General features: G+C 35.4%; 3 protein-coding genes across 6 annotated transcripts in view; all 3 read left to right on the top strand.

The window, feature by feature from the left end:
- The window catches only part of LOC149553327 (E3 ubiquitin-protein ligase CHIP-like), a 99,053-nt gene that overhangs the window by 60,035 nt on the left and 11,145 nt on the right, over positions 1 to 27,873 (top strand). For 3 of the 4 annotated variants that reach the window (XM_089788786.1, XM_089788784.1, XM_089788783.1), the window contains exons 4-5: positions 4,953 to 5,024; positions 6,466 to 6,596. In XM_089788786.1, coding sequence (XP_089644912.1) covers positions 4,953 to 5,024; positions 6,466 to 6,596 — 203 coding nt within the window. The remainder of the gene's footprint in view (positions 1 to 4,952; positions 5,025 to 6,465; positions 6,597 to 27,873) is intronic. The other variant, XM_089788785.1, reaches the window with a different exon arrangement.
- LOC149553329 (uncharacterized) lies at positions 14,638 to 16,010 on the top strand. The gene is made up of 2 exons (XM_089788782.1): positions 14,638 to 15,392; positions 15,558 to 16,010. The coding sequence occupies exons 1-2, from the start codon at positions 14,653 to 14,655 to the stop codon at positions 15,865 to 15,867; spliced, it is 1,050 nt and encodes a 349-aa protein (XP_089644908.1). The 5' UTR covers positions 14,638 to 14,652; the 3' UTR covers positions 15,868 to 16,010.
- On the top strand, positions 16,023 to 17,854 carry LOC149553328 (uncharacterized). Its single transcript, XM_089788787.1, has 4 exons — positions 16,023 to 16,369; positions 16,488 to 16,711; positions 16,837 to 17,024; positions 17,131 to 17,854. The coding sequence occupies exons 1-4, from the start codon at positions 16,052 to 16,054 to the stop codon at positions 17,139 to 17,141; spliced, it is 741 nt and encodes a 246-aa protein (XP_089644913.1). The 5' UTR covers positions 16,023 to 16,051; the 3' UTR covers positions 17,142 to 17,854.

Raw genomic sequence — 27,873 nt, 5'->3', positions numbered from 1 at the left:
GAATGATTTACTATGAGTTGTTTCAGTAGTGGAAGACCTTTCCAGTCAACTACATGTCGTGATGAGTTCTTTTTCAGTTAGAGGGAAGTTTGAATTCTTCATGCATTTATGTAGCACTTAGGTGCTATTTTTAGCCAGTTGTGGGGCAGTTGAGACCTTTTTTAGTTGAAGATCACTTTGAGACCCTTTTTGAGCACATTTGACATGATTTTTGATGATTTTTACATGAGATATTGTGGGCTTATTTTTCATATGCGAATTAGGGTTTCGCATGGATATTTGAGCAGATGGAGGCATATTTTAGTCAGCTATCAGTTACACAGGCTAGAGAGTAATTTGGATTGATTTCTTCACTTTGGAGGAGTTTCGAGACATATTTTCTATGCATATTTCTGATATTCGAAGTAGGGTTTGAGGCTTCTAGATTATTGTTTTTTCACCTCATTTTGACTCTCTTCTTTTTGGCTCTTTTTTGCATATTGCAAACTTGTGAGCTAATTTGTTGGAGTACTTTGTAGCAGAGATCTATTCAACATTGATTATCTGGATTCAACAATTCCTTATCATTGATTCTTGCTTTGCAGTATTATGGGTTCCTTGCTTTTGTGTTGTGTTTTCCTACACTTGAGCTATATTCCTTTTTGCATGTTGGAATCTTGATACTTGTAATTGTAGGCCTTTATTTGTGTTTTTTTTTTTTCGCAGAAACTTGGTAAAGCCTAGGTTTTTTTTTCAAAGCAAAAGATTCCGGGTCGTTGTATATAATCACTTTTGTAATTGCATGCTTGTCTGGGTATTGTGAATCATTGGTATTGTGGGTAATTTGTGTTGATTTAATAAAAGATGCATACAAATCATTGGTGTACACCTCATTTAGGTTTAGTATTCATCATTATCATTCACTTCTCATCCCTTTTCCTACATACAATTTAGTTTTTTATTTAGGAACCAGCCGGATCCGAAGATTCATCTCTCGTTTTAGGACAACCCAACACCCAAGAGAGTTTCCATGTTTCAAGAGGATAGTTAGATATTTCATCTTGCTAAAGGCACAATCCTAATTGACAACAATTCCAATTTGGAGAATGTTCTCAAAATTGCTTGTGACATATGGTGATTTCTCACGAGCATCTCAATCTCCTTATGCTCGTCATAAATTTGTTTCACTTTGTATAGTTGGGTGCCAATTGCTTGCATTGCCAAATTAAGATACTATACAGTGTATGGTGTCCAAAAGATGTGATCGTATCTAGCCAAGAGACGATTTTTGCAATCTTTCTATCCAACACAGACAATAGATACACCTGATCGAACCCAAGAATCTCTAATTGGTTGTAATTGGGCCTCTACATTTTCTTCTCTTTATGCAATAAGTGGTGCACACCTTTTCAAATCTAAGACCTTGGTAACCGAAAGGTGCATTATGGATGTTAGCATCTCCCTCCAATAGGGTGACCTCACTATATTGAATGGAAGACCATTATCCATATAGGCAATGTGTAATTTTTCATCAGCAATACCTCTTGCCTAATTTTGAAATGCTTGATCTAGTGGGCCTCTCTTGGGTGTGTTGACTTGTGGTTCATCTGTATCTTCATCCTCCCTAGAAGGCATAGACAAGAAGGGATGCTTAGAGGCTAGTTGAGTGGGTGGTGGTGGTGTTTTTTTTACCGGAAGTGTAACCACTTTGTTTTCCTTTTGCAACTAATTCATTTGCATCTTCTTGTTCTTTATGAATGTTGACATTTGTCCAGGTTGCAACCCCTTCTTACCTCCCCTTGGTTGACCCTCGCACATATTGATCCCTTTACCCTTAGGGCCCATAAAATGAAGTTTTACTCGATAGTAGGATCTATATTTCGAGTTGCGAAAATTACATTTCCATACAAATCACCCACCTCTAGGACATTAAGAAATTCTTGTAGTGTATTTTCATAGAGGAGCCCCTTTATCAATTTTAAAATTTTGAGACCCACACATTGAACATTGACTACTCATTGTTGCAATCTATAACAAAATAAGAAAACAAGAAAACTTCAAAAATTTGAAAAAAATTTAAAACTTTTCAGATGATTGAAACAATCTTTATAAAAACTAAAGAATATGGTTGAAATGCATACTTAAACACTTACATATGCTATTTGGAATGTATTTGCAACTCCACAATTGATCTCCTTCAAATACAATTAGCTCACTTCAAACTTGCAAGACATAGAGAGCAAAACAAGAGAGCAAATGTCAAATGAAATGTGTTTGGAGCCTTCTTATTAGGGTCGTTTTAGGGTTGAGGAAAATAAATAAATAAAAATGTCATTTTAATTGTTTTTGGGCCCACTTTTTATCATAATAGTGCAGGTCTCAGGCAGTCCATGCGAGGTCTGCATTGGGTACCCCAAGATACATGGTGGATCTTGGGATGGTTCATGTTTATACCTACTGGTTTAGACCGGGATGGCCCCACAGGTCCAAACGTGAACCTTGCTTAGACCTACCACATACTATAATGCAAACCTGATTTTGGTTCGCACCCGGATCTGGTTTCAGGGTCCAAGCTGCGAAACTAGTACAACATTTCTTGTATCATGGATCAATCCCCACAATAACATGATTTAATAATAAAATTTATTAAGTAGCCCATCGAAAGTGATTTCTACTTGGATTAAATTTAGTATAACACTTGGGTACAGATTTCAACGTTTCAATACAACACAAGGTGCGGTTTTGAGCTAATATCGGTGTTGCCTTTAACCCGAAAGAGTGAAACCCTCCATATGAGTCAATAGGTTCATCTCATAACGTGGAAAGTCATATGATGACTTAACTACAAACTTTCATACTAGTTGTTTAGCCTCAACATGATGCATACATCTATAAAATTTTAAGCTAGCATAAACATAGTCATGGTATACACCAAGCTACTACAAGATAAAGAGCTAAACACCACACCTAAGTAGGCTGTGGAGGAGAACTTGTACTCTTGAAAGAGAGGTCACAAATTCAAATCCTAGAAGGGGGTAGGCTTATGGCACAATTAGGTGCTCCCACAAGGAGTACAAGGTATTCCCATATTGCTAGCACCGTATGTAGACCCAAAAACATATGGCTGGTACTGTGGACTATAAAAGGACTTTTCTTTCTGTTTTTAGATTATTTCATGTATGGAGCATGGAAATTAATATTTTTTTTAGTATTTTAATTTTTTCTATGCCTCATCCTTTGATTAATGTTTATTTTGGATTTCTTATTAATGTTGCTTCCTGCATATAAAAAATAGTACAAGAAAATCTTCATAGTTTGTTTCTCTCAAGATACATTTTGGGATCCAAACTATTGAGTATAGTGGTCTAGTAGGTTGAAACTGCTATTTATTTATAATCTAATATAAGTCTTGTTCATTATTTTCTAAGTTGCTCGGATTCGGGTTTGAGATTTGAGTTCAAGATTCGTTAAATTTTTTTTGGGTTCATCTATACAAGAATATATGTTTATATGTGTGTGTGCGCGCCCGTGCGCACACACATAGCAAATAAGTTCATACAACATTATGCTAATATTAAAGCAACATACCAAAATACACCACCATATCAATGTTTCAGTTCAAAAATAATAATGTCAACATTAATAGTCAGTCATCTTGATCAAACACCATCAAAAACTATCCAGAAAATCATCACCATTCTGCTGTTGCAAATTAGAATTACAAAAAGTAATGCTATAGGGCTGTTTAAGTTTGAGGTTGTGATTGTTTCCATAATGTAAGCTTCACACATTAATTATCATACTGGATGACTCAAAGAAAGCAACTTTGGATCAGACTGGAGAGAGCCAAGAAAGAAGGCTTTAGATCCAGATTTAACCATAACAAAGATCTCTTTAGATCTTGTTTAATCCGGATTCTTCTCTAGTAGTGTTTAATTCAAATTAGACATGATTAGTAATTTGAGTCTAATCATATGCTTGAGTGTAATTCCGAGTCTAATTTGGCATTAAAAACTTTTTGAAAAAGTAAACAAAAGGGTATTTTTCAATCAAATTCTGCTAGGGTTCCTCTGAGAGAATTCATAGTGAAATTTGGTCTCTATGGCAGACTTTTGACAGAATCTAACAAGAACCAGACTGTTGGGAGAATTGAACCAGAAATTCCCAGGTCTAGGAGAGAAACTGGTAACTCAAATTATTTTCTATGCATCTTAGGGTTATCTGACTTAGATGCTTTCAAAGATTCCATCCTATCTTAAAGTTTATTATGTGGTCATAATGTTGGCTAGTCAACATTTTGCATCAATTTACATCATAATACTATGGGTTTAGGTGTATAATGTTATATTCTTCTTATTCTAACATTGGTTGTCCATTACCGATCCCTTACCTCATTTTGACTATGCAAAGTTTCTAATGATTTGAGTGGCTACTGGAATATTCTCTGCAACATTTTAGAAATGCTCAAATGTTGTTTTTGCAATAAAGCACTAATGTACCAAATGCGATAAACCACTGGGTCCACTACTTTATAGTCACATGAATGTCTTGCATATGTATGTTTTCTATCCTCCTTGAGGTTAGCTGAATCTAGCTATGATTTTGCTTGATTGCTTTTACAATAACACCATTCTATTGGTAGTTCTCATCAGTGTATTTTTATGCAAGGTATCATACAATTTTAAAACATTGTGATCATTTGAACAAATTTGTAGATGAAAATTGTCCAATTTTATAGTTATTTAATTTTGTTGTAAGCATTAGAACAATCACATATTTAATTTGTTTATGCTTATAAGTTTGCTTCTACACCATTCACATTAAGGATGTTTTCCTCTGGTTTTGATCTGCAGCGTAGGAGCCAAATTTGGTGGTTTTTTTATATGCTTAATAGTTGTATGCCTGGTTTCTGATTTTTCAGCAATAGACGTATGCAATGTGTGCTTAATGCATTAATATAAAATGTGTTTCAGGCCCTTTACTTACTTGGTTTAGCTCTGATTGAGAGCAAGCAATATGTTGAAGCAAGTAGGCTTCTTGATAAGGTGATGATTTGATTCCTTTAAACAGTTTTACTATTTTAGATGATGAACTCGTTAGATGTTATAAAGTTAGTGATGAATGAAGAATCACTGATTAATATCTTTTGAGTAAGTACAGCACAGACACAAGCAAATTCTCATTTTGGGTCTAAAAACTTTGTACGGGTAATATTTAAATTAACAATTGAAGAAGATAGAATAAATGAAAGACTGTAAAGAGCTTTCTCTATTTACTAAATAAGACTTTCACAATTGGGATCTATAATTGATTTTGAGATCTTGGGATGAAAATGGAAAAAACATACTAATGTTAAGTAGAAATCTTTTTGAAAGAATGTTTTTACTTGTAGATTGTACCGTAACAATATGGGCATTTGTGAAATAAAGATGATAGTTGATTTGTCAGACTTGTTTTCTCTTCTCATCAAGTAATACATGACATAACCTAATATTACTAATTGCGAGCTTTGCATTTTGTATTGTTATTTGATTTTCATAGTTTGTTTTTCTTTCTACCACAAGACTGAAACTCATTGCACTCTGTATATATTATTCTGGTTCTTTCTGAATACTCTTGGCCATTTCCAACATTACTTTCTTCAGTCTTTGATTTGACAAAAATCAAGTTGGCATTTGGTAACCTTATCTCCCTAGTTACCAGATTTGTGCCCGAGAGGCCGGATCCGGATTTGGATCCGTGGCTGGATTTGTCTAGATTCTTCTGGAATTTTTTTTATCCGATTACTTTCTTATAATCATAATGAATTTGATCCATAGATTCATACCATAATCATAGATTCATACTATGAAATGATTTAGAATCATAGATTCATACTTTGAAATGATTTAGTTTTAGAATTATGTATATTTTTCTCATTTTTTAGTATATATAATGCACACACAAAGGTACACACACACACACACACCCACACACACCCACAACCCACACCCACACCCACACCCACACACACATGAATCATCCACAAATCATAATTGGGAAAAAAAATATTACGAATCCACGGATCCGATTCACGTGCCCGAATCGGATTCATTTCACGAATCTGTAACTAAGCTAATTTCCAGTATCTCAGTCTGTAATACCTGTAGCTCACTAGATTCTTATATTTTTAAACAACCATTTTCTTGTAGATTCAATATAAATTTGGAGTCTTCGGATTGAATGCATTGCATGCTGTACATGATGTTTAGCTGCTGAGCACAGGGAGGGTGCATATCAAACATGGACTTTCTGTGAGGGTGCAGAGTTCTGATGAATACAATGAATTCTCTCAATTTGTTAATAATGCAATTAGTGTCAGATATTCATAATTTTACCATGAAATTTGACTCATAATCATCAGGCTTGTAATGTTCTTAAGATGGATTTTTTTTTGTACCCTTTCAAATATTTGACAGTAACAAACCTTTACCTCCCTGCTATCAGGCAATGGAGCTGAGCAAAGTGGAAAAGCTTAATGATTATTTTGTATTTAGTAGGGATGCATTAGCCAGAGCACAATATGAGGAATGGGAACATGCTTCCACCCTTCGGAAAAAAAGGCAACAGGAACTGAGGTCTGCACAATATTTCTTGGTCTATTTTTCTGGATTTACAATATTAATTAAAAAAAAAAAGTGCAGCAGCTCCTGCCTTTATTACAGACTGTGGATAGGGATTGATTGGACATTCATTTATATTTTAGTACACAGATGTTGGGGCCCTGAGATGGGTTCACGATTTAAATTAGGTTATGTGAGTGTATTAAAAAGGATACAGTAATATTCTATAAATGTTTGTGAACAGAAGTTATGAATATGGAGTTAATGATGCTGTCCATATTGTATGCTGGAGATTATTGGTAACTATGGTGTGTGTAAGCATATTTATTTATTATCTGATTCAACAAATTAGGTAGTTTTTTTGAGTGCATTTGGATTTTAACAAGTAACCATACATTGGATTTGATTACGTGGCAGATGATGGTTCTTGTTCTTTAGCTAATGTCCATTTCATTTCAATGTAGTTAAGGTCTAATTTCTTCTATATGGCCTTAACAACAATGTCGTTTAAGGCTTTGAAGTGTGGTTAACAACAATACAATTTTGAAAAATGACACGTGCTATACAAACTGGTTCAGCTTCTTGTCTAGTTTATTTTTTATTTTTAAAAATGTTTTGTGCTTGATGAAAAAAATTCCAGTGTTTCCCTAGAATTTAACATCATTTGTACTTTTGGTTTTCTGATTGATATCTAGGAATTGTCATTTTGACATGTTCTGTAATGTCCCCATTTTTAGCAGGTTCTTGTAGTTGGCTTGGTCAGTTCATCATCGCAACCCTCGTGAGCTGACAGTGGGATTTGAGGGTCTCAGTTGTGGGGTTATAGGCTTTTTAGTAGCCTATAGTGTGTTTTGGCTTCATTTGAGGGACTTACTATTTATAGCAAAGTAACAAGAATCGGAATCGGATCGGAATCGGCAAGGCCGAATCAAATCGTGAATCGGCTATGAATCGGAATCGAATCGGCCATGAATCGGACAATTTAAAAAATCCTTAAAATTTAGTGAGTAACTTATTTCATAAACCCTTTATCGCTGATTCGATTCACCGATTCACAAAAAATCGTTTGGCTTGAATCGAATCGCTGAATCGCGTGAATCACATGAATCGCCGTGATTCTTGGAACTATGATTTATAGTAAGTCAAACAGTTTGTTCCAATGAGCTCAGTTGAGTTAGAGGAGTTGGGTGATGCTCTCAATTTTTATGATGGGCTTTTGGTTTGGGCTCCAAGAATCTTGGAGGGAGCGTCTATTTATAGTAAGTTACACCATCAGGTTTATTCATCTTTTTCATCATTAGGATCACTTTGTTGTTGTCAGATTTTGATTCTTATGCTTCTTTAATTGTTTTCACAAGATGGGTGAGTTATTATTATTGTTCATCTAAATACGCTGAGATTGCTATTTTTGTTCGTGGTGTTTGTTGGTCACCTCAGTATCATAGCTTGTTGGAACTGGGACGAAAAGTTTTAAATCGTGGGAACAAGAAGCAGTGGCCTTACGTGTCAGAATATTAAGTTATAATGGAAAAATGTCATTTTTGGAGCCAAAAGCAATTAATAAATTAGATTATAGTGATATTTTATTATATTTTAATGTTGTGTGTGGGAAGCTTCTTAAGTTCATTTGGGAAACTTGTGCCATTTTGAAGTTATAAATATGAGGCCATTTGATGGGGAAAGACATCTGATTGATTATTTTCTTTTGTTGCATGTGAAGAGTTTTTGGGCTTGCCGATTTCTTTGCCCTTGCTGAAGTAAAAGGGTTTGGAATTAAGAAGTGTCTGGTAATTCACAGCTGAGGTATTGTGAATTAATTCTGAGAATTGTCTTAATTAAATTATAGTATTTCCCGACTGTTATGTACTGTACTTTGGAATTTCATTGCGGCTGGAGAATTTGTGATTTGGAACGCCGTTATTGTCTACTGTTTGGCGTGGTTAAAGAGGAATGTACTGTCACTGTTGTTCTTGTATTTGAGAGCGATTTCAGAGTTTGTGGAAGGCTGCAATCAATTATTGGAGGGTAGTAATCAGGTTGTAGAGCACTTGCGATTATAAGCGAGGAGCGTGTATTTCTGAACCTGCGAGTAAATTGGATTATTTTTTGAGAGTTGCAATCCATATTTCATCTGTTAGAAGTCAATATCTAGGTTCATAATTGCATTCTTGTAAATTTCCAGAAGTCAATTTTTAAATTGGATATTAGTAGCATTGCCATCAATTATAGAATTACTTCTGAATTGTTTAGTGGTGTTCATTTGTCCAAATTGATAAAGACTTAATCAATTAAAATTGTGAGCAACTGACTGTGAATTTAAAGCATTATTTATTAAGTGATAATAATTTGCCTGCCAAATGTTTGACAAAATATCAAATTGTTGATTAGCAAAAGAAAATTGATGCTTGTTAAGGATATAGCCTATTGAGGGTTTTTACATGTTGGTTCCTATAAAGGCTTTAGATGATGTGAATATTATTAAATACTCAATAGAGCCCCCCAAGAAATTGAACCTGTAATTTCTAACATGGTTGCTATAGATTGGAACTCTAAAGAAGAGGATAATATTCTTGAAAGAACAACAAATGTGATTGAAAAGACAAAATCTTGGTTGACAATGAAAAAGGACACACATACTAGTGACCAGATTGACCTTGTTTCTAATGTTGATCTTACAATTCTGGGCAGCAGAAGGTCGCCAAGGATTTCTAACAAGAAGATCCATAATTTGCCTCTTGTACAGAAAGCCCGTTTTAAAAAGAAAGCCAAGATGTCAGTACTTGTAGAACTTCACCCGACAATCCAAGTAGATGGCGAACTAGATAAAGACTTAGGTGGTGAACTTATCGACAACAGCCAAAGAGTCCAGATGATAGTGGGTTGATCTCCTCCGAGGATACAAGTCGTAAACACCCTTGAAAAAGGTACTAAATCGCAAAAGGATGCTACTACTCCTAATTGGCTCGTAGCTTCAGTAAATAGGAAGAAGAGTTTAGTTCCTATTTCTTTTTTTGTTAACGATATTGTGAGCAAATATACCAAAAAGACCCCAAAATCTAAAAGGACTAAAAGCACAGCCAGAATAACTTTTGATAGTGCAATGGGGATGAGTATAGTTGAATTGGCCACCTACAATCAAAAAGAGAGAACTTATGAATTGGATCTAAACAATTTTGAAATCACACGCACAGATTTGGGGGTGATGAACTGTGAAACAAAGGAACATTGAGTGGAAGCATCCACCACACAAATTGTGCTACAGTCGCAGAAAGACGGGATTGAAAAGAAGAAAATGAAAGCTGAGATAAATGCAATGGCCGAACGCATAAATTTACTGAAAAGTCAGAGTTCAGTTCTCGGTGACCAACCACGACTTACCTTTGAGTCTAGTGCCCCTGAAAACCAACAATTGCTAGGTGACTTAAACAAGGGAAAGATGATGATGGCGACTGTGTTCAGTTGGATTGGCTTAGTAACAAATCAGGTTGCTAGACTCATGCGAAATTTGCATGAAATCGTTTCTCTAGCCGGGGCTGCACTTGATGAATCCCGCATTCAGTCAGTAGTTTGGAAGGGTGAAGTCAAAAAATTCTTAATTGGTAGAGGTAGAAGATTACGGGCCAGAAAAGTTTCCAAAGGAAAACTCGTTGCAGCACGCGGACATGGGGTTGATTCAAGTTTTAAGAAAAAACATAGCCTGGAGGGTATCTAAATATAGTTCTGCAATTTCTAGGATGTAGTCATGTGAAAAAGAATTCAAAACACTGCTTGAAAATGTAAACAGGGACTTCCAGTCCATCGGCTTAGCCTTTTCCACTCCTCTTAAAGAAGGAGGTTTCGATGTGGAGATAAAATTGATCTCACATCGTTTGATTTCTCCAAGGTGGCTAAGAGCGAGATAATGTCAAGGATGTGCACTTTGCGACTTCCTAGTTATTTGGATATCGTAAATAAGATGAGACTGGGTAGAGATGTTTGGAAAAATCGACTACCGAGCATCAAGAGCTTGAATACAACTGCCATGACTGAATTCATGGACGTGTTCAGGATGTGGAAGCTTGCACGTGCACAGGGCGATGCTGAAAATGAGGAGCAAGAAGAACCGCTTGACCAATCGGCAAATGATTAGTTTTATCTTTCAAATGCTTTTAAGACATTTGGTTTCTGTTTCTAAAAGTTAATTTTTGGGTCTGCATACCCTTTAAGTTGGTTTTCATAACTACTTTAACTGTCCAAGAATCGAGTTTTGAGGGAGATTCTTGGATAGCTTTCTATTTAAGTCGAAAACTCAGTATCGTTAGGGGTTGGCAGTTTTGGATCTATATCAAACTGTGGACTGAGATTATTTTTCTAGTTTTATGCAAATAGTTTTGGATTTCCAGTAATGTTTTAGAACCAAAATGATTTTTGGATGAATGAAATATCTTACAGTGTGTTCAAAGGTTTAATGCTTTTAATCGTACTTATTTGGTTTATGTTTAAACCAGAATTGAGTGGTGAGATATTTCTGTGTTACTGGGTTGTTGATATATGTTGTTTCAATAGTTTAGCATTACTTCATTCATTTTCAGATTCATATGTTGAAGAGGAAATCTGTGTACTTCCTTTTAGTGGAGTGTGTTTCTAATTTACTTTCAGTTGTTGATTATTTGATTGCCCTCTACCTAAGAATAGACATGAGCCTTATCACTTTCTGGTTAAAAGCTATTCCATTGTTTAAATGTTGTATATTGAATATCAATAAGGGAGCTAAACCTTAGGAAAATTCAGAGAGGAACTAACAATTAAAAGTTCTTGAACTGTTGGGGATTATTTTTGTCTTGGGATTGGACATAAAGAGCATTCAAAGTTTAACTTCATAAAAAAGACATATCTATTTACCAACAGTATGGAATGCAGAAGTAGAACTGCCTTTGTGATTGATTCCTTTTTCCATCGATACTTAACATTAGTCACGATGTTTTGAAGCATTTCATGATCATGGGTAACATGATACAACACAATAAGGAGAATGCTGATCATACATAGTAGTTTCGACTGCAATATCATGCACAATATAATATGCAATATGCTGCGGTAGATACAACAAATCAGTGTTGCTCTCTTAGGAATCGTATGCATCATCACAACTATATATATGTTTGTGTGTGTGCTTACTGATATAAATGTCAGATTTATTGATAACATCAATCCGACTGAAGCTATAAATTCAATGGTTTGGAAGGGCAATTACATGTATTCATTAAAAAATAACTTGTAATTGACTTGCATCGCTTGAAGTTTCTATTTAGCACGTCTTTTTATTTCACTTAAATGAATCTCACTTTATAGGGTCCATTACATATTTACACTACCATGTTTACATGTTATGTGTAAATATGTTTAAAAATAAAACTCAATATCAAAATAGACTATAAAATGCACTTTTATTAAACTTAAATCACGTAAGTCATAAATTAAAGTGAAACTCAACATCAAAATATAACATAAAGTGCACTATAATAACTTAAATCCATAGTAATACATAGATGCGCACACCCCACCCCCCCTTGCTCCACATCTTGAACACACGGATGCACCAGGGATTTAGGGACCTTGTCTTCGTGCCCCCAATGCACCATCGGATTCTGCCACCTCTGCCAAGCATGGGGGTATGTCAGGGTGTTGACAATATTGTTGATTCAACTATTTATGTTTGATGTTCAATGTTCCAATTCAATGCAATGTTTAAGTATTTACTCTTTTACATCTTTATATCTTATATTGCAATACATCATTTCATAACCAACATTTTAAGTACCATATGGTTAGTATATACAACCCCTTTGTTCTTTGCTAATCCCCACACCAAATTAAGGCCCTTTCATCCTCCTGTCCCTAAGGGCAGTGTAAATATCCTTAAATCACTTAGGTTATAAATTTAAAGTTAAAAATTATAACAGAGTGATTTGAAGTCATATATTTCAAAAAGTGCAATTGAACATTAAATTATAAGGTTTAATATTTTAAATATAGAGTGGGAGTTCTAAACCTCACTTACAAATGCACTTAAACCTTAATAACTGTATACTAACAACTCCGATTAAGCCCCAAGATATCTTGGAACGAGGGCAAGATCGAAAGCAAGAGGTTGAAGGAAACTAAATGGTAAAGACAATCCAAATAAACACTCAAAAACACAAAAAAGACTTTGAAGGCTTCAAAAATAAAGTATAGGCTAACAAACTCAAAAAACCAAAAAAATTGATGCTAACTTTTAGTAAAATGTTTAATTATATGGATTGGTGACAATTGTTTGATTGATTTTTGCCAATTAAATAACGAGTTATCTCAGAGAAATGCGAAAATTGGAAAAGTTCTGTATTGTTGCCTCCATTTGGGGATGAAAAAATGCAAGGCAACACATGCAAAATACAATATTTAATATTTGTGACTTGACACTTTGCAAGTGTGAGATGCAAAATAATGATCCACAACAACTGCAGGAAGTTGTAGAAGATTTGGGCGACGTTCCAAAGCAAGAACCACCAAAGCTAGAAAGGAAACTAGATACCAAAGTGGTGAAGAAAACAAGAAGGCAATACAAGCAATATCTAGTAAAAAGGCAAGTTAAACCTGAATCAAAGGCAATTTGGATGGATTGAATCAAAACAAAAGGAAAAGGAACCAACAACCAATATTGGTTAATTTGAAAGGCACATGTCAATGATTCTGGAAATGATATGGAATGTCTGGAAAAAAAAATAGTGTATATAAATGGTGAATGTAATCATTGGACAATGATTTGGTTTCTTATGCAAGTCACGATACCTATACAAAATTACCAAATTAAATGAAGCGCAAACAAATTGATAATATATTAATTATGCCACTAGGGGTAATGCAACAAGTGATAACAGCAAAAACTATACAATATTTGCGGTGAATAGAAAGATTCATTCCTCGGTGGTGATGAGTCACGATGAGTTCACATGAACCATGAGTATTTGCAAGCCAAATATTACACGAGCATGATGGGTGATTGAAAAATAAAGACATTGGCATTGTGATTCTTGTGCGATGATTTCCTCATTAATAAATCCAATGATTCATTCTATAATAGTACATAAGGAAGAGCTATAACATAAAGAACGACATATGTCCAATCAAGGATATGTAGTGATTGGAGTTAACAAAATCAGAATACCTATGCATAAACAACGAAGACAAGTCAACGAGCAAACAATAAAAGTCTCCCAAGTTGAATACACACAAACAACAATAAACACTCATACCGTTAGGTGAAACAAAAAATAGTGAAGGATAACTGTCAACTAAAACAAAGATGTGCATAAAGAAACAAACAACATATTTTAAAAAAAGAACTAAAGAAATGTTAAAAGAAATTGTTTTATGAGAATGTGTGATTTTAATTAGACAAAGCATACGAGATAAAATCGCGATTTTTTGAGGCCGGCGATTTAGTCGCCCCAAAAATTGCGATTTTTTTTGCAGATTTTTTCAAAAAAATCACAGATTAATCGCCTAAAAATCGCTCGCGCCCGGCAGTCACATAAAGTGACGAAAAAACACGTTTTTTTCATTATGTTTTTACATTGCTTAGGGCGTTTTGGAGAGGAGAGGATAGAGAAGGAGTTCTTGGCAAGAAATAGGTGGAATCAAGTGCATTTGGAGGCCTTTTGATTCGATTTCTTCGTTACTAGGTAAGTGATTTGAATCTTTGTTTTTTGTTTTTGCAAGAGATTGTATTTTTTTTTCTTGCATGTAAATGGATAAAAATACATTCCTAATTAGTTAGGAATGCATTTGATGAATGTAAGCAAGATTAAATGCATTCATTTGCATTTTTTTCCATTCTAGATCGAATTTATGCTAAAAATTTGCCCTTTTAAAAAAAATTTGAAACCCTAGCAGCTAGTTTGTTTGAATGTTATTTGGATTTCAATTTATTGGTGCTGTTATTGGAATGTTGCTTGAATTCTTTGTTTAACTGTTAACTTTGATCTTGTTATAATTTATTTATAGTTTTTTTTTAAAATTTGTATGTGTAGGCAGCCCGTAGCAGTTTTAAATGGCAGACAAATGGCCATTGACTCCATGCCCCTCAAGCTACATTGGCACCAGGCCAAAGAATGCGAGAGATCAAGCATGGAAATATGCCTATGAAGCACCCGATGAACCAACCAAAGTGATTTGCATTCGATGTGAAAAAGTAATATCCGGGGGCATTTACCGGTTCAAATATCACATCGCAGGGATCTCAAAACATGATACGAATCCTTGTGAGAATACAATAGAAGAAATAAAAAGGTTTGCAAATGCCTTGCTCGCAGCTGGAGAGCAAAAAAAATTGCAAAGAGAGCGGAATAAATTGCATGTCAGGGCAGCCATAGCAGAGACCCAGGGCAGTTTCGTTGATGTTCAGGAGGAGGAGGCAGCCATTGAGAGCATGGCTGGCTCTTATCGTGGGCCGCGTGTCCGCAAACAGGGTGGTTTTTCTTTCACGAGTTCCACTCCCACTCCCACTCCTACACCTCCTAGCACTTCCGCACCATCAGGATCAGCAGGTGCTTCTGGGATAGGGAGCTATTTTGTGCCAAGGCACACACCTGGTGCACAACCTTCATTAGAGGCCACTAGATGGAATAAGGAGGTCCATGACCAGTTGGACAATGCACTAGCAGATTTTTGGGTTTTCAACAACCTTCCTATTAGTGTTGTTGACAGTCCCTATTGGGAGGCTTTGGCCACAGGGTTGACAGTTGCAGGAAAGGGGTACAAGTCCCCTTCTCGTTTTGTGTTGGGTGGCAGGTAAGCGAATAATTTTATTACATTCGATTTCCTTTTAATTTTTAACTTTTTACTTAGTTCTAAATTTTAATTAATTTATCTAGAAATTAGAATGTTGATTACTAAAGTCTAAATCAATTTTAAATTACTAAGAATCTAAGACATAACTAAATTTTGTTTTTGTAGGCTTATTGGAAATGCTGTTGAGAGGGCCAAAGCATTTGTTGGGGAACAGAAACAAGAATGGACAAAATTTGGTTGCACCATTTTTTCTGATGGGTGGACGGATGGGAAGAGCAGGACCATAATTAATTTTTTGGCCTGCTGTAATGATAATGTGGTGTTTCTGAAATCAATCGATGCCTCCAACAAGGTAAAAAATGCTCAGACATTAGCATTGATGTTGGAGAACATGGTCTTAGAGATTGGCATTGAAACTGTGGTGCAAATCATCACAGACAATGCTGTTGCATATGTATCAGCAGGTAAACCGTAATTTTATGTTGCATGTGCATTGTGAATTTCACAACAAGAATTTTTAATAGTTTGATATATTTGAAAAGTTGGAAACTAATTAGTATTTGCTTTTACAATTGGCAGGAAAACTCCTACAGCAGAGGCACCCCACTCTCTCTTGGACCCCGTGTGCAACACATGTCCTTGACCTTCTTTTGGAGGACATGGGCAAACTTGAGTGGGTCACTCCAATTGTGGAGGATGCAAGGCGGGTGACAAAATACATATACAATCACCCATGGGTCCTTAGCCTGATGAGAGAGCACACTGATGGCAAAGAAATTGTCAGGCCTGCCGTCACAAGGTTTGCGACGATTTTTTTGACATTGCAAAGCATTCTCGATAATTTGGCTTCTTTGAAGCAAATGTTTGTTTCCAAAAAATGGCTTGCTTCCACATTTTTAAAGAAGAGTGAAGGAGAGAATGTTGTGCAGATTGTGTTTGATAAATATTTTGAAGATAAGGCTGATGAAATAGTAAAGGTAACTACAAAACTTTAAGTTTTAGTTTACACTTTACAACTTTATAACATCCTAAGTTTGTAACTCAAGTAAATAATAATTTTGTAACTTGTCAACTAATTTCAAATTTATATTGCAGGTGTTTGAGCCTTTAGTTAGAGTTTTGCGTTTGGTTGATGGAGACCAAACGCCAATGGGTGAACTATATGAGGCCATGGACAAGGCCAAAGAATCTGTCAAAAAATACTACAAGGGGGAAAGCATCAAATATGAACCCATTTGGCAGATCATTGATAGAAGGTGGAATAATCAGCTTCACCAACCCATTCATGCAGCAGGATATTTCCTCAACCCACGTTTTAGGTATACTGTAAACTCATTCTTACTCAAATTTAAGTTAACGAAGACTTGAGTTCATTTTGCTTTCGTAGGGTGTTGGGTGTGTACTAAAATTGCAAGACTTATTTGTTTTTGGTTTTTGGTTTTAGGGTTGATGGTACATATGCAGATCCTGATGGAGAGGTCATCAGAGGCCTAAGTGAGTGCGTCGAAAAGATGGTAACGAGCGAGGAAACAAGAGATAAAATCATCGCTGAGCAGGAGATCTTCACTTCAGCAGGAGGCAAGGTGTTCTCCACTTCTCTCTGCAAGAGAGCAAGGCTTACACAAACCCCAGGTATTACATTTGCAAACTTCTGAATCTCAAATGCTAAATTAATATTTATGTTTCACTTTTTGTTGTCTATTAGTATTTTCTAACTTGTACAATTTTTGTGATGCAGTGGCTTGGTGAACCACTTGGGGTGCAAGCACTCCAAATCTTGCAAAATTTGCTCTCAGAATCCTATCACAGCCTTGTAGCGCATCACATTGTGATCGCAACTGGAGTTTGTTTGAGGCCATCCACACAAAAAAGAGAAACAGGTTGTCCCAAAAGAGGATGAATGACATGGTCTATGTGCAATATAATCTTAAATTGCGCATGAAAAAGGCGCAACAAGATCCTCTTGGGCCAATCGATTTGGATGAGATAGATCCTTATTATGATTGGACGGCACAGGAGCAGGCTCCCTTATTTACACAGGAGGACATCTCCAATTTGGAGAGGGAGGCCGCAGAGGAGGCTGCGGAGGAGGAAGGGGGTGGAACTGGATATGACATCGATTTGGATGACATCGAGGAGGGCGATGATGAGGATGATGACATTGAGCTTACTGCAGAGGACCTTGACATCTTGCGTGCAGCGAATGTGGAGATACCGACATCTAGTTCTATAGCTACACCATCTCCTGCATTGGCACAGACACAGACACAGGCACAAACCCTGCGGGGTTTTAGTTCTAGAGCTTTACCCTCTCCCGCACTCGCTAGTAAAGTGACTGGGAAGAGGAAGATGTAGTCCTGTATTTGACATTTGTACTTATTTGTAGTCATGTTGATGTGCTTATTTGAACTCTTTACATTTGACACTTTATTTATGAGAATACTTCTCATGTGTTGTGAACTTGTTAGTTGTTATTAATTTACAACTTGTCACTACTTACTTGTTAGTAATTTACCGATTAATAACTCTTTTTGCATTGATATATATCTAAACATGATTGTTTCTTATGTATTGTTAGTAATTAAGTCATTAGATGCAAAAAAACATTGAATTCTGTAAAAAAATTGCATTTTTTTATTAAAATTTAGTGGTTTTTTAGTTTCCGATTTTTTCCTCGATTTTTTCCCGATTTTTCCTGATTTTTCCCGATTAAACTTTTTCAGGCCTAGGCGATTAATCTCCTCAGGCGATTTTTACATCAATGAGACAAAGTATGATATATTTTAAAGAATAATGACTCTTCACTTTGAATAGTCACTCTTAAAGCTTATTATTGAGATATAAATAAGAGGAAGTATCATTTTTGAGAAAGTAGTAAGTAGTGAAAAAAGAAAAGAAATATAGAGATGCAGAGATTATAAGAAGGAATAGATGTTTTTTGCAGTTTTTGGTGGGTAGGATATTGTAACTGAAGCACAAATTTATTGTACTCATTTTTCATAATTAATGTAGGAGCCCTATTTTTCTTATTCATCTTGAAAATCAATGTTCAAAGAATTTTGTTCAGATTTATCCCCTGTGATTATTGATTTTAAAATTAACTACCACTAACGATGAAGAAGTTGATTTCAATACTGGTCTTTGATTATCAAAAATTGTATATGAAATGTTGTCTATGTGAATTTTGTCTAATTTGTTTTCCCAGAGAAATTAAATTCTATTAGACTAGGGGTTGTGTTGCCAATTGAAGCTTCAATCTATAAAGTAGTAGATGGTATAGCAATGTCTCTCAGGGTTGTATATAAGGATCTAGAGGAAGTTTGACTCTATTTACCCATGTTGGATAAGCGATTTGTTTGCAATTTGTTTTGTGAAAGTGGGTTGATGTATGAGGCCTTGGGGTTCAATATTTTGCCATATCAATAACTCAAACACTATTGTTTTCATTTAAATAATATTCATTTCACAAGTAAATATCTAAAAACATTCATATAACTTTTATTTTGATCTAGTTTTTGTACTTTGCCAGTTTAAGAACTCACAAACTCTAGATTCACTATAGAAACGCTTTGACCAAGTGATCAGGTTTTAAGGTGAAGGTTTACCTGCCTAGGGTTAGCGAAGCTTAAAGTGTAGGGGAATTGAATCAGGAGGTTATTTTCGTTCGTTGGCCAAAATTGATTTAGTAATCTTGTTAGAGAATTGGCCAAGCTATTGGATTTCCAATCTATGGTTTTGGGAACCAACATAATGAAAGCCCCAAACTTTGGGTTTAGAAGTTATTTGGTGTCCCTGCAACACTCCAAGTGGTATTTTGTGTATGTATTAGCTCGATCTAGTAGTTGCTTTACAAAACTTAATTAGGCCTATTAGGTCTCTGTTGGACATCAATATTTTGGTCAATGGGTGGATCGTTAGGGCTTGATTCTTTGAAGTTGGATAGAGGTCCCAAAAGGGTATTTGGAACATCTATTAGTTTCTTAGATACTGTGGAAAAGTTTAGAGTTGGGCAGGAAAAATTGAGGTAGTAGGGCTATAAGGAAAATAGATCTTTTATAAAGCGACTGCATCACGATGAGTTGTGAAATCAAAACTAATGGTAGGAACATGTTACCCTTAATGAATTATCATGATTTCCAAGATTATAGAGTATTGTGAGGTGTTTAATGCATTCTATGGTTATGAAGGGAAGAGCCTAATTAGGGACACCCAGTGATTTACAAGTGAGCTGAAGTCTTGGTGACACCTTGTGGTCTAAGTCAAGACCTCCATGAGATTTGGGAAAGTAAGCTTGGTCAAAAATATGTCCATTGATGTATAGAGTCTTTTGTTGAATCCCTTGAGTTTAATTTGTTCCTTAAGGAGAGTACCAAAGGGCTCTGCATCATATCGATACTTTCCATAATTGATTTTTTAATTCAACAAGACAAAAGCGTCTTCGCAAAGGCTTGAAATTTTGATGGGTTACCTTGAAAGGATTAAAATCACCAAATTATTTCCTAATCACGAGTCAGAAGTGTGCTCAAAATTCAGATCGTGAAAATGCAAGGGACGGAATTAACTTAGGGTCGAATCAAAACTTATCAATTCTCATTTAGAACAACAGAGGATCTCATGAGACCACTATCAGAGCTGGCAAGACATGAAAACTTAATTACCAAGAAGTAAAGATAGGGGTCCATACAAATGGGCAATGTGTGATAAAGGTCATAACAATATCCACGTACAATGCAAATGCTATGAAATCTTTCAGAAACAAAGAAAATGAAAAAACCAAATTGCAGAAAATTCCTTTCCAAAAGAGAAAAGAAACAGACAAGATGATACATGAATACATGGAGCACTCTGTCATACTCTCCAAGAACTACATGATGATTGCATGAAGGACTCAATCATTCCCTCTAAGAACTTCAACCCCCTAACTTAAGTGCAACTTAGGAAGAAAATTATTTATGCAATATGAGAAAGATGCTTGATGGTTATCAACTACACAACCATTTGAGGTATCCATGTAGAATGCAAATGAATGAAATATCTCACAAATGAAGAAAAGGAGAAACTCATATTGGAGAAAATTCGCCTCCAAAAGAGAAAAAACAAACAAACAAGATGATGCATGAATATATGGAGGACTCAATCGTACGCTTCAAGAACTACACACATTATGTCTATATGATCAAGCACCCTAACCATAAGCAGACAAGATGACCTCCCCATACCCCATAATGAAGAAGCTCTAATGTTGATCAAGAATGCCTGTAAACAAAAGATGATTGAATGCCTACAGGAAACATTGAATGCCTACAAGAAACACATTTTCCCTTGGGAGGAAACAAGTTCACCGAATGATGATGAAGCTACTCCATGTCCAACTGTAAGGAGGAAGTTAGTTTTCTAAGAGAAATCTCTTCAAATCGAGTAGGAGTCTCCAACCACAAACATTCCACCACTTATCATGATTAGACTCAATTAAGAAATGTAACAAATCAAGTGAATGAGGAAGTCATCAATGTCAATCTTCAAAGATGATGTATCAACAATTGTGCTAAAACTATTATCGAAGGAGAGAAATCCCCTCAAGCATGTCTCCCAAATCTGTGAGATGAGACTACATACAAAGTTTGAAATACTTGCCAAATACTCATTTCATATTGCAAGATTTGGAAAACTATAATCAATTTACTTAAGAGCTGAACTCAAGCTAAATAAACTAATAGTAGAGGAGGAAGGTCAAAGGCAGCCTCAAGAACACCAAGGTCCAAATGACTAAACTTCTCATCACGGACATGATTCACTCTTGATGGAAGGGCGTAAACATCAACCAAAGGAATATCACCATTAGGAGCAAAATGAGAAAAAGAATACAATCACAATGCATGGTCTACCAAATTTGTAGCAATGATATTTCTAGTCTCAATATCTCTAATGTATACATAACCAGAAGTTTCTCAACTATTTTACCTTGTGTACCATGATTGATGTGATAAATTGAAAGATGTGTAACACAAGTATTGGGGGATGTTAGGGTGGGGAAAAAAGGGTTGTAGTTTGTGGATGACAGTGGGGGCGAGGGGTATGTAATATACTATAGATATAGTAGTAGTACTTGAAATGGTAGTTATGAAATGATGTATAATAGTATGATAACTAATAATACAAATACTTGATTATAATAAATTGCAACGTACCTAATACTTGAACATTGAAGTTTTCATTTTGAACATTGAATATTGAATTACCAATCACTATTGAAAATTCAAATTATTGGCAAATAAAGCATTTTGGTTTATATTATATCAAAAATATCATAAAGATGATTAGAATGAGTTGCATGATATCAAAACAAGTACAATATCATGTCAAAATGTAGTGAAGGGAGGCCTCTTTTCCCACTAATATATGATTTCTACATGTAAAATGTGCATCTATAGCCAAAGGGCATTTTCACAAATGTTTGGCATGTCAACTCCAATCATCCTTTAATTGAAAGAGATGCAAGTGATAACAATGTAAATACTTGCATATATAAAGATTAAAAAACTTGGAATGAACTCCAGGTCTGAAAACTATTATGGCAACAAATTTTGTAACTACAAACCGGCAATCAGAGTCCCATAAATATTCTCCAACAAGTATGTAATCTGCACTTGACAAACTTTAACCATTGTTTGATATAAACCCACTTGCCAAGAGGAAATTACTGTAGGAGCTACTGTTCAAAGTACTGTAGCAGCTATTAAATAGTTAAGTCCAATATAGAATGGGTGCCAAGAATGAATCTCCAGGTCTGCTTTAGATATTCCTTCCAATCCTTCAAACCCTAGATGAAATACTTCACTTTTAAGCACAAATAGAACTCCTGAATGAAGCTCACTTGAATGCCAAATTCACTGGATATTTCACCAACTCAAATGGCTGCAATTACATGGAAGAATTCACAATTCTTTAAGCAAATGCTGAAACCTTTGGAAACTCCAAGTCTTCACAAGAACACAAACAAAATTCATCAATCACATAATGAAATCCTTTACATGAAGAGGCTTTATATATTTTTCCCAACTGGTTTTATTTCCTTCACGTGCACTATAAATCATTTAAAATGATATAGACTCTTTTTTTCCAACTTCATTGAATGCTTTAATAAATGCCCCCCTCAAAAGTAATGTTTGTATAATCATTTAAAACATACTTTATATTTTCTTTTTGGCTATTAAGTGCATTAATAAATGGGCTTCAAATATTAATATTATTAATTGCACTATAAGTCACTTAAATAAAGGGTCATGGCCCCATTAAATTAAAGCTCACATAAAACATTATATTATACCTTTAAAGATTAATTATTAATAAAGTGTTGCCTTATTCGTAATGTAATGTCCACATTTTTAACAGGTTCCTGCAGTTAGCCAGGTTAGTTCACCATCGTGACCTTCACGAGCTGATAGTGAGATTTGAGGGTCTCAGTTGTGTGGTTATAAGCTTTCCAACAACGTATGGTGTGTTTTGGTTCCGTTTGAGGGACTTACTATTTATGGTCAGTTAATCTATTAGTTTTGATGAGCTTATTTGAGTTAGAGGAGTTGGGTGATGTTCTCAATTTTTATTTCGGGCTTTTGGTTTGAGCTCCAAGAATCTTGGAGGGAGCATCTATTTATAGTAAGTCACCCCGTCAGGTTCATTTATCATCTTCCATCATGAGGATCACTTTGGTGTTGTCAGATTTTGATTTTGATGCTTCTTTAGCTATTTTTGCATGATGGGTGAATTATTATTATTCATCTAAACACACTAAGGTTGCTATTTTTGTTGGTGTCGTTTGTTGGTCACCCTAGTATCATAGCTCGTTGGCACTGAGACAAAAAGTTTTAAATTGCGGGAACAAGAAACAGTGGCCTTACGTATTAGAATTTTAATTTATGGTGGAAAAGGTCATTTTCAAAGCCAAAAGCAATTAATAAATTAGATTATAACGACATTTTATTATATTTTAATGTTGTGTGTGGGAAGCTTCTTAAGTGAAGTTCATTTGCGAAACTTTGTGCCATTTGCAAATTATAAATATGAGCCCATTTGATGAGTAAAGCATCAATTATTTAATTATCTTTCTTTGTTGTCTTTGTGACACTTTTGAAGTTTTGATTTTTGTGCCCTTGCTGAAATATAAGGGTTTGGAATGTACAACTGAAGTATTGTAGATTCGATTTTGAGAATTATTCCGAGATTGGTTGGCAAATTGTGCCGAGGTATACAATTTGTCATTCCTCCTAAATGTTGCTACTGTTTCTAAGGAGAGGGTTTTAGCTGGTTGAATTTGTAAAGGAAATTCGAGGTTATTGATAATTGCATCAGCTATATAGAGGCATGTTTTGGGCATTTCAGATCTCTATTTTCTAGCACCAATTTTTGCTTGCATATTGGCATTGGGTTTTTAATTGCCGGTGATATATATTGGCCAACGCTGGATAGGATTTGTGTCCTGTTTATTCCCACGCGGCTGTAGCTTCCAAACGTCATTATTGGCACTTTCCCAAGCTGCTGCAATCACAAATCTGGGCGTCTATAAACTGATCAGAAGTGTGGTTTTAATGCCATTATCTGGGCATTTAAAGGGCTGCAATATTGGAGCCATTGTTGGTGACTATTGAAGGATGTGGGCCTTTCATATACAGGCTGTGAGTGGCATCATTTAAAGCTCAAGGTGGAATGTGTTCAGTCTGCTGCAAATTGGAATTATATCAAACATTTCAGGTTCCCCTTATATTCAATTTGTGAAGCAATAAATTTGCAAGTCATTAATTGTGAGATTATTTAGAATTTGATATTTGGCATTATTGGTTGTGAGTTATTTACTTGCATATTCCAGTATTTGATATACACCAAAACATTCATATATTTTGAAAAAAACCACAAGATTGCAAGACATTTCAAAACAAAAACAATCTTATCCAACATTACAGTAGTGAGAGCCAGTCGGGTTATTACAGTGGTATCAAAGTTTGATTACAAAGTGTTCAACAAAATGTCAAATAATTGAATTATAAAAGAATTTGGTGTTTGTCGAAGTTATAACCGGTCGAGGGTTATTACAAGTAATTAGATAACATAACTCCATAAATGTTCATTATTTCTCGATTACTTCTGAATCAGGGAGTCCACCACTACATCCTTTGTTGGTACGATTGCCTGACTAAAAATAGAAAGGGCCCTTCTTGATCAACCCTAGGATACTATAAATAGTAAGTATATGAAACTGAGCCTAAACAAAGTCCAATGTGAGCGAAACAAAGACCAAATTGGAAGATACAAAATCTTGGAGAAGATAAGAACCTCCTCTTAAAAAAAAACCTCCACCTCAGAAGATCCTCTATCCACAATAAAAAGCCTCTGAGGGACACAATAATAGGCTAATCCCTCAACTCCAATGCTCATGAAAATGGGGACATTACAGAGACATCCAATTGATCGTTATAATTCTTAAAGGCTTGCTCCTTTGTGATGTAGACTCCCCCCTTGTGATATCACATGTTGAAAGTCTTTGGAATCATATCCTTTGTATCATTCCTCCTTTGAGTTTGCCTATCCTTCTTGGAAATTGTGGCTTTGGCTCCTGACATACTTGCCCTTGCCATCAAAATTCACAATTAGCCTTGAATTCTAAAATTGAAGTAGAGTGCTAGATTCTCACTTTTTGAAACATTTCACTCAAGTACTTAACTGGAACTCTACTTAATTTATTCCTAGTTTTCTTCCTATGAGTTTTTAATTGTTTTTATGAGAAGATAAAAGGAATAAAAACATGTCTTACTGATTTAAATTTCAAAATTGAAATATCTAAAGCTCTGATTTTGTTGAAGAAATGATCCCAGATTTTGTTTTCTTCATCTCACTTTGCCTCTGATTTTGAATGAATTTCTACCTAACAGCCCCATAATCACTGTCTTCTGAAGTCTTCAACTTGACACCAAGGCTGAAATTGCTCCCTCTTTGATGTCGCTGCTAACGAAGGGAGAATTCACTGCCTTTTGCAGAGATAAATCTGCTTATCTTTTGTTGAAAGTGAATTCTCTTTGACACTCTTATAGAGGCAACTTTACAATTTGAAGAGGCATGACTATGATAAGGCTGACTTGGACTTCTCTCGGCCAATAAAATCATTTAAATTAATCCTTTTTCGCTCCCTTGTTGGATGACATGATAAAGTGGATAGAGAACATGTCTTCTATCATTAATGGCCATATAATCACACCTTTCCTTTCTTCATATATTTGGCCAACATCTAGGCAGAATTTTTAAGGATTGTGAATCCTAGGTAAGGAGCGGCTTAGCTAGGACTGATCCAATGTTCATGGTTGACTCCTCATCTCCTTTATAGGATTATCACTTTGTTTCTTCCTACTTCCTTTTGGTTTATTGGTCAGATTCAAATGACTTTGAGGTGCTTAAATGTTTCTCAATATGATTTTACCTCCTTTTCTTCAAAATATCATCACTCATAATACCTCATCCCTTGCATTTGCCTTTGTTTTCACCCTTCTTTAAGAAAGCTTGGGAGCATAGGACATGTTTCAATATCCCTACTTCATGAAAAATTCCATCTATAAGCTTGAATTGAGCCTTTGTGAAGGAGGCAAAATTCTTACTCTTCATAGGATTTGGAATCCTAAGAGGGCAGCGGATTCTGCTGCCCCTACGATTTTCCTTTTAATCTTTTACATGCCAATTCTTATGATCTTGATCAAACATCCTTCTTCTTTCGATTCTTTCTATATTTGATTTTGATTTTGAGTGAGGCCAATTCATTGTTTAATATGGGTGGAATTGTGGCCCTTCCTAGGATTAAGAATCCTCAGAGGGTGGTGGATTTTGCCATCTCTCTAGGATTTTTAGCTTTGCCCCTTTTCAATCGTGTGATTGGGCTTAACACTTGCCTTAACTCTTCTCATTTGGCTTTGGTTGATTTGACACTTGCAATCCTCATTTCACCCTCTTCGTACCTCCATGTCTTTTCACCTTGATTGATGGCAGTATCCTTTGGGGTCATAGGGTTATGAATCCTAGGATCATTAACTCGTTTTTGGCATCATGTCCAAAAGAGCAATTGTGCATTAATTTTAGTGATGCTCCTAGACCATATTGCACCAAAAAATTGCGTTGCCATTTTTTTGGGCCACTAATTGTTGGTGTTCGGGTGTTACTCTTGTTGCAAATTGTTTGAGAGGAGACATGGGATTGTAAGGTCCCCTAGAAAACTTCGTCTAAAGCTAAGAGGGGCAATCTATAGAAGGTGGTCCCACTAGCATTGAAACTTTCCTCATGCTCAGGTTCACAATCTGATAGATCTGTAGCCTGAGACTGAACTTTCATGTCATCTTCATTGACATCATGACTAGGAGTAAGAGAGCTCACTTTGACACTACCTTTCACAAAATGATTTAATTAACCTAATCAATAATCTAAAAAATTTTTTTTAAAAAAAGTTTCAGCCTAGGCCTTAATTTAGAAACAACAAGAGACAACAAGAAATAACTACTTAAAATTCTATGGCTATGGCCGTTCACCCCCCTAGCTCCCTAGCCTAAAATTTTATGGTATGGGTTTTATGGGCCCTACTATTATATCAGGCACCCTACCGCAATATAATATAATAGAAGCTCTGCACCTGCATGAAACACAAGAGACAACAAAAATGAAAACACTTTCAAGTCTTAACAAAAAAATAAATTATAAACAACATTGAGCATTTTAAAGGAACTTGAAATTCACTTTTAGATATAAAATAAAAAAAAATAAAAATTTTGTTTTGAAAAAACCCTACATTGTGCTTCATTAATCTCTTGAAGGAAGGTGTAGAAGTTTCCTCCTCTTCTTTTTCTTGCTCTTGTTTTACTCACAATCACTTCTCCCAATCCTCCTATCACTCTTTGCACTCTTTCATTTATCTCTACCATTTGTAGCAAACCAGTTGAAATCTAATTGTGAGAAAAAGATGAAGTTTGGAGGGCCTTATGTAGGTTTGGAGTGGCTAAAAATGGGACCCACCACCTTTTAGGGTTTGAATAGAACCATAACATAAAGGGTAAACTTTAGAAAATAAAAAAATTCTGAACTTTTTTATGTTGATGCCATTTGGTTATGGGGGACGTCCAAATGTCTTGGGGAAATTCTAATTTTTAGTATTGAAGGGAAATATATCAGTGTTCCCTGATGTTATCGAGGAAAAAAAGGAGACTTTATGAATTTGTGCGTTCATTTGTATCCTTTTAGATTGTTACTTTCCTTTGTGTTTTGCAGTCACTCCTTGATGTATATCACCGTTTGTACCAGAAATTGGGTACGTATGTTAAATGATTGTTGAGTCTTAATTTTGTTCATATCATTTGAAGGAAATTGCTGTTTACATCCTAACCATTCTTTCAGGGTTATGAGTGGACGATCTTTGAGTCATTATCTCTGTACCCGTTTGTTCTAAATTTGTAATTGC

The sequence above is a fragment of the Cupressus sempervirens genome, chromosome 6 (genome assembly GCF_028749045.1).
Source record: "Cupressus sempervirens isolate cs-2001-9-10 chromosome 6, ASM2874904v1, whole genome shotgun sequence".
NCBI lineage: Eukaryota > Viridiplantae > Streptophyta > Pinopsida > Cupressales > Cupressaceae > Cupressus > Cupressus sempervirens.
Note: the sequence above shows the minus strand (reverse complement) of the source record. Positions and strands in the feature narration are given on the sequence as shown.